Consider the following 7,471-nt stretch of genomic DNA (forward strand, 5'->3'; position numbering starts at 1 on the left):
AGGCACTTAGAAATCAGCTAGTCCTACTTTCTCATGTTTCAACCAAGCCATCAGATTCAGGGAGGTCTACATTTCCCAAAGACATATGACTTCGTATCCAGGTTAATAAAAGAACTCAAGTTTCCTAATACCCAAGTCAATGTGGCAGCCTAGAAAACAGTAAAATGTAACCAAAGGACAGAGAGCTACATAAAGAACAGCCTTCCTTTCAATGACACACTTTGTGATTTTAAAAAAAGAACCAGGAGGCCTAATTATAAGAAAAATCACCCCCCACTTTCTTCTCTGGACAGACAGAAATAGGTAAGGGTAGCATAATGACAATTCTTGCAAACTCCCAGTCCCTGTAAACAGTTTTTAGTATCCCCATAATTAAATGAAAAGGCAAAAAACACCTTGCTGCATCTATAAATCAGAGGGCTACAGTCAATGGTTTCCATGAAACAAAGTCTATACAAAACAGCCCTGAAAGCAGCATATATTTTAAAGACATCTTGGTGCCTTCTCAATTTGTTTTATAAATTGTTCTGACTACACAGGTAACTAAGACCAAAAACAGAATTTTTGCAGCTGCTCGTGATCTGTGTACTAGAAAAGATAGATTTATATCTAAATGCCTTACCCTCATTTACAAAAGCAACATTTAGGTCATTGAGAGGGGGGGGGGAACTCCTACACTTGGATAATGAAAAAAAAAATGTCACTGCATGTTGCTTGGTAAATACAACAAAGACATCCTGCAGAAATGAATGCATAGCCTCACTCAGACAGCTAGTGCAAGAACACCAGGGAGAGATGCTGACCAAGTCTCTTTATCTAAAATAAAACAAGCCCTCACACTCATCCAAGGAGAACTTAGAAAACAAGAGTGTGGAAATAGTGAGGAGAAGACAGAGACAATACTTCCATTTGCTGGTTTTGGTTTTATATTCTAATTCATTCATCACTTTTACTTTTAAAAGAAAACCTTAAAAGAACTTCACATCTCTCACATGCGCCTGTCACTTTTGTTTCTGCACATTCCTGGTTTGACATGTGTTAATTACAATCAATAATCAAGTATCAGCACGTGATGGGAAGTGATGGGCCCAGATTTAGGAAAATTTGATCTCTACTTTGGTCATTAAGCATCATTTACTTGAAATAGTCGGTTTTTCTCTGGCTTATAAAAGTTGGTGGGAAGGCAATTCTCTTCTCAGGAACAAATAAATTCAGACTATAACTACAGTAAGCAACTGTGCTGGGATGGAGACATACATAAAAATCTCCCTTAGTCCTCACAACCACTACCTGAGAAAAACCTTTATAAGTAGTTTATAAACATCGAACAGATTACAAAATGGAAATCTCAAAAAGTCTAACCATTTGCCTAAGGTCATTTGTCTCACAAGTGGTAAAACAAGAACTGGAACCTAAGTTTTTAGAAGTGAGAACCTAGAATCCTCCCATTAACCCTATTTTTAGGTACTCACCAGAGATGGAAAAGGAAACAGAACATGCAAGAAACCTCTGAAATTGACAGAGTAGCTATTTGGGCAGGTATTGCTTTTAATGTGATTAAAGTGGTGGTTAAGATTTTAATCTCCTTTCATTGAAGAACAAAGGTGACTCACAATTTGCTATCTTCAAATCAGCAGTTAGACTTAAATAAAATTTAGCAATTTTAATTGGTTTGGCACAGAATTTCAGATTTCCATATGGTTATTTTCCTTGTTTTATGTTAAATGTAATCGACTTAGCACTTTAAAGTCTTGGCAGAATGTATCAATTAAAAGCTACATAAATTAGAATGATTCAAAGGACACATTACAAATTGAGTGATCATAAGGACAAGACTTTAAAATGCTCTTTTTATAAATATATTAATTTTTCTATAAAGCAAACTTACGTTGTCACCCATGCGACAAACTTCATAGACAAAAAAAGAGAGATTTTTCTCTGAATAGTGAAAGCAAAAATTTTCTTTGTTTCTTCCCTGAGAGCTTCAATGTGCATAAAATGGCCTTTTCTACAGTTGCAAGACAAATCTTTCCTATCTCAGTATTTCAAAAACTGACAGCAGTCATGACTACTCTCGAAACCTGTGCAGAGACTACCAGGTAAGCAAAACATGGATAAATGTGGCATTGGAGCATATTAGGATAATGGCACCTTGAAACAAATCTTCATTGGTGTCATAATATGACATCCTAATTGTTATTTAATATACCACAGTGCTATGTTTTTTAAAAAGTCTATGCATTGAAGAAGATGCTCTTTCTAAGCATCTCCGAAAGAACCACAATTTCCTTCAGAAACAGTAAAATCACACCATATAAATAAAATACAGTCAAAGAGAAATCCGAAAAATGCAAAATACATCCATTTCTACGGATGTATGATGAAATTTGTTGTCTCAATTGCTCCTCATGACTATTGCCTGTGTAATTATTTTTCAAACACTGGAGTCCATCACATATGCTAAGTAAATGAAAGAATCATTCATCAAGCCCCAAGTGGTTGTTGGTAGAATTTTCACTTATTTATCTTGATTGAAAGGCTAAAATGCCTGGTTGTTCCCTTGATTCTTGGAGAGCTGTGTTATTCGAGTTAAAGTCCTTTAAAAACTATTGTTAAATTCTATTTTGATATGTTGGGTAATGAAACAGTACTGGATCAGTTGGCCTATAACAGAACTTGAGTAATGATGCCATGTTTGTTTAAGGGACTATTTAAACTATTGAATACCAATAGCTATTCCTCCCTGGTAAAGATAACATTAAACTAAAACAAACAAACACCTGGATCCTACTTCTTAGAGTTCAGTTTCCTTTTGCTATTCTCTATCCATGCAGAGTTGCATGGAAAATAACTTTGTAACTTTTGGATCCAAAGACTTGACAATGTGAAAGAGAATCTAATCCCTTCCTTCATTACCATGGATTATTGTATTGATTTTGTGCAATTTCCAGTGTCTTCTTGTTTTTTCAGAGACAGGAATGTGGAATTGTTAGAAATAGCCTTAAAGGAAACCTTGAAGGTCATTAGATCCTGAGCAATGAATGCCTTCATTCAACAAGAGCAATGCCCTCTCTCCCTGCAAGCCCTTTAACACCAGCAAGTTCCCCCAAAGGGCCTGCACTTTAACTTGGTCTGAACAGGTCACATTTCTAAAATACTTAGCTGTTTCAAATGTCTCTGGTGGGCAGCACTGAGTCACTAATGCCACCTCCACAGCGTTTCAGGCTAGATTGACCTCTTTCTAGTTTTCAATGGAATTATTCCATGTAATCCTATTTACACGGCCATTTAATCAAAGTGAGAAAGGAGATTACAGAACTCACATTTGTTTTGCAAAGAGGGAGCAAGGATCATCAATCCTACTGACTCTCAAAGTGACTTGATAGTCCATCACCCTGCTTTGGAGTGTTGGACCTTAACCTGATCTGTCTCCTGTTTTCTTGTTTAAATAGGAAAGTTGGGGCTCTTTTCCTGAGAGAGGTTTCTCTACTCAGATCTCACCACTACAATTCCAACGAGCAGATGCTGCTATAAAAAGGAATAAGTTCCCCCCCCCCTTGTTTATTATTCCCCAAAGCAGAAAGCGGGTACACACCAGGCCATTATAATTAAACTTTTCTTTGTTGCAAGCATCTTTAATATTTGCACCTCAACAGCACATTGTTGTGATTCCAGGTGTGGTGTTCAGTGCCTCGCCTAAAAACTAACCTGCTTGCAAGACCGCAGGCAGATTCTGCACTTCTTTTTCCCTACCTTAGTTACAGACTCTTGGAGAGTACTTTACTGAACACCTCCTTTAAGCTAGGCAATATCCCTTCCCCCTGCCCTCTTCTCACTGGTGAAAGGGGCTGACTCTTCCTATTGCCTTCTTAACGTGTACATCTCCAAGCTAGATATCTATTTCAAATACGACGCTAAGTGAGTCATTTAATAAAGCATTTGCAACACACTCACGATTCTAAACCGACGATATGGACAAATCCGCAATTTTCCTTTTTTCCCACCACTTCCACCCCTTCCACACATTTCAGGGATTTGCAATCTCCTACCGAACCTCTGGGCGGTGAAAGTGCAAGCCTTACCCAACCCGCAGTAGATAACACAGAACAATTCTGAAAGGGAGAAGTAGCCACCTCCACGGGAGAAGAGAACTGCTGATGGGGGTCACCTGGGCGGCCCTTTCTAAGAGACCAACCAGTTACTTGTTTCAAGGAAGAAAAAAATTTAATTGTACCCTGGGCAGTGCGTTACTCACAGTGCTTTCTGTATAGAGCACCATTTAGCGACACTGGGTATTATCTCAATAACTATCATTCGAGGTACCCATTTAAAAAAGAACTTTTCTTTTGTGGTGGAAGAAGGTGCACGCACTGTGGAGGCTGGACTCCATCTAGAGCTTTCTGGGCGGCCCACCCAGACCTGCAAACTAGGCAAACGCCGCCGCAGGGAGCCAAGCTTTCCCGGGCGGGTCGGGCAGTTTCCCCGCCCCGCCGAGCGCTGCCTTTTAGGAGCTAGGGGTTGGCTTGGCTCCCGCGGCTGCACCCGCGTCCGCGCCGCGTCCCGCGCCCCCACCCTCCCCGGGGGACTGCACAAATAAACCTGGCTTGCGAGAGCGAGCGAGGGTGGCGCATGGGGACCTGTTTCATAATCTCCCGGGATCCACGGGGAAAAATGTCTCCCGTGCGATGTCATTACATGCCTTCCCGTGATGACCTAAACTCCCGGGCCACAGAGCCAGCCGACTCTTCCATCTGATCGGGAATGCGGCTTTCGAATGACAGCTCCCAACTCCACCGCTGCGGCTCCAAACTTGACACGGGCTCGCTCTCATCACTCCCGTTCCTCTCCCCTCTCACCCAGATGGGTGGCGGGGACTCGCACGTCGCGCCTGCCTCCCCCCGCAACCCCACCCCCCCGCAACCCTCTTGGCTCACCGCGCGGGCGCAGCCCCGCATGTCCCGGCTGCCGGTCCCGGGGCGCGCCGGCCTCCCCGGGGCTCCGGGCGCGATTGTCTTGGAAAGCCTCCGAGCTCCCGAGCGTGCCCTACTCACTTGTGTCTTCTTCATAAGGAAAGGCAGCGCTGCGATCCAGCCCAGGCAGCGGTGTGGCGACTCCGTTTAGCTGTTCTGGAGCTCCAGCATATTGCACGAGCAGCGGCGGCAGATAGTCCAAGCATTGGGTAGCCCGAGCGCAGCGCCCTCCCCACGGCCCGTGCCTCCCGCGGCGCTCCCGGTCCCGGCGCGAGGCGGCGAGTGAAGCCCGGGCCGCCGCGCCGCCGGCGCTTTTATATCGCTCCCGCCCGCCTGCTCCGGACACGCCTCCTTCCCTTCCGGAGCCCCGGGGGGGAGAGGTGCGGGCCAGACGCGGCGGGAGCCCCCGGAGGGCGGTCAGAGTGCGGCGAAGGTCCCCGAAGTTGCACCGATCAGGCCTTTGCGTCCCTTGCCTGCCGGCTCCGGCGTGCACCGGCGGGAGGCCACGCGGGCGCGGGGAGCCTGGGGCGAAGCTTGGCAAACTGCGGGGCGCGGCGAGTCCCAGGCCGGCCTCCGGGCTCCGGCGGGGCTTTACCTGGCACCGCGCGGGGACAGACTGAAAACCTCGTGCGCTGGAGAGGCCCGGAGCCCGGTGTTTTATGCTGAGGCTACTGTGGAGGGAGAGGAGTTCGCTTCACCCCGCCCCGCCTTAGGGAAAAACATTTTTTAAAAGTTTAATTAGATCTATAGTCAGGCCGCCATTGTCTTACCCCTTCGAATTTTTTCATTCACAATGACTTTAGTGAATGAATCTTTAATAGTAAAGGAGTTATTGACTCAGGGTTAACGACTGCTAAGCGAGAGACGCTATTTTCAGAATGATTTACTGCCGTGTCGTTAGAAATCAGAAAGAAAAACAGTCGATTATTAAGCGTGCAGATCGCCGACACAGCAGAGGTTTTCGAAAGCTCTACTTTTGAGAAATTTTTGAAATCGGAAAGACAATGAGAAAGTAATAATAATAGCTAACACCATTACGTGAGGTACTAATTTTTTATGGACCCTCCACCTGACTAAGAACTTTACATATATTACCTCATTAAATCTTTTCCATGGATCTATTGTATATATCCTGTTTTTTTTTAATTCCTGTTTTAGAAATGATGAAATACAGTCTTCAAGAGGTTAATGTCCCCCAAACAAACACATTCTAATTTAAATCTGAAGCCTTGGATGCACTGCCTTTTAAAAATACTTCAAACTGATATCTCACTGATTTTCCAAAACCTTCAACATTTATTCTTAAATTGGAGAACACTAAAAACTATTTTATTAGTTTTATAGAGAAAATGTTAACTAGACAATAACATCAGTAATCTTGAAATTATTTTCTTAAGGGTAAGATTCCAAATTTGCCTTAACTGGTTCAGTTGCTTTTGTTTCAAAAAATGTGCCAAACCTTTAGCTATTACAGAAAATCTGGGTAAAATTTGGGAACTCACTCATTGGCTTTTTATTGCTGTTGTAAAAATTTACCACAAATTAAGTGGTGTAAGACAACAAATTTGTCTTGGAGTTGGAGGTCAACAGTCCAATGTGGCTCTCACTGAGCTAAAATCAGCTGTTGGTGAGACTGCATTCCTTTTTTGGAGGCTTTGTGGGAGAACTCATTTCCTTGCCTTTCCAGCTTCTAAGAGTCTGATAGCATTGGTTGGCTCATAGCCGCCTTCATCTTCAAAGCTACTGATGCTCACATAAAACCAATCTCACCTTCTCTTCTATCTCCCAATTCTACTTCTAAGGATGGTTGTGTTTACATTGGCCCTACCTGGATAATCCAGGACAATCTCTTTAATTTGAAGTCAATCGTTTAGCAACTTTCTTTCCATCTACAGCCTTTAATTCTTCCTTGCCATGTAAATATCACGTAGCATAACATAGTGACAGGCTTAAGACATAGTATCCTTGGAGGGCTTTTTATTCTGCCTCCTCCATTCAACAGCAAACAAGTTCAGGGAGAACAGAAGCAGAAGTAGGGAGTGGGAATGTCAGTGTGCATCCTTCAAGTGCTTCACTCTGTGGGAACTTCCATCTGGGAGATTATCTCCAGCTCCATAGTTACAAAAATAAACATTTGAGAGAAAAGGACAAGAAGAAAAGTTGTAATCACTCAATAATTGCTTTTACTTTCAATCAAAAAAGGTACTGCAAGCCATTTTGAACAAGAGTAGAAAGAAGGCTGAAAATAGCCCTAAATACGACCAAATGGAAAAATCATTAAACTAATGTTCCCTTCTTGGGAATCCTAATCTTAACTCAGCCAGCCCTTAGATATCATTTTGCTTTGCCAGAAACGTCCAAACAGTTGCCATATATTATGCACAAAGGTTCTGTGCTCCTGAAATTTAGCCTTGTGCTCTAATGGGAAAGGAAATGATTTTGAGGAAGACTGGTTCTATTTCAGATTCTATTGCAGGCTCTAAGACCTGGCCTCAAAGGTT

At 43.1% G+C, this 7,471-nt stretch overlaps 1 protein-coding gene across 3 annotated transcripts in view; it reads right to left on the bottom strand.

Moving 5' to 3' along the window:
- Kitlg (KIT ligand) overlaps window positions 1-5,200 on the bottom strand; it is a 79,428-nt gene extending 74,228 nt beyond the window's left edge. For 2 of the 3 annotated variants that reach the window (XM_074084088.1, XM_074084087.1), the window contains exon 1: window positions 4,935-5,200. In XM_074084088.1, coding sequence (XP_073940189.1) covers window positions 4,935-5,066 — 132 coding nt within the window. In that variant the 5' untranslated portion in view covers window positions 5,067-5,200. The remainder of the gene's footprint in view (window positions 1-4,934) is intronic. The other variant, XM_020162337.2, reaches the window with a different exon arrangement.
- Window positions 5,201-7,471: the final 2,271 nt, after the last annotated feature.

The sequence above is a fragment of the Castor canadensis genome, chromosome 8 (assembly GCF_047511655.1).
Source record: "Castor canadensis chromosome 8, mCasCan1.hap1v2, whole genome shotgun sequence".
Classification (NCBI taxonomy): domain Eukaryota; kingdom Metazoa; phylum Chordata; class Mammalia; order Rodentia; family Castoridae; genus Castor; species Castor canadensis.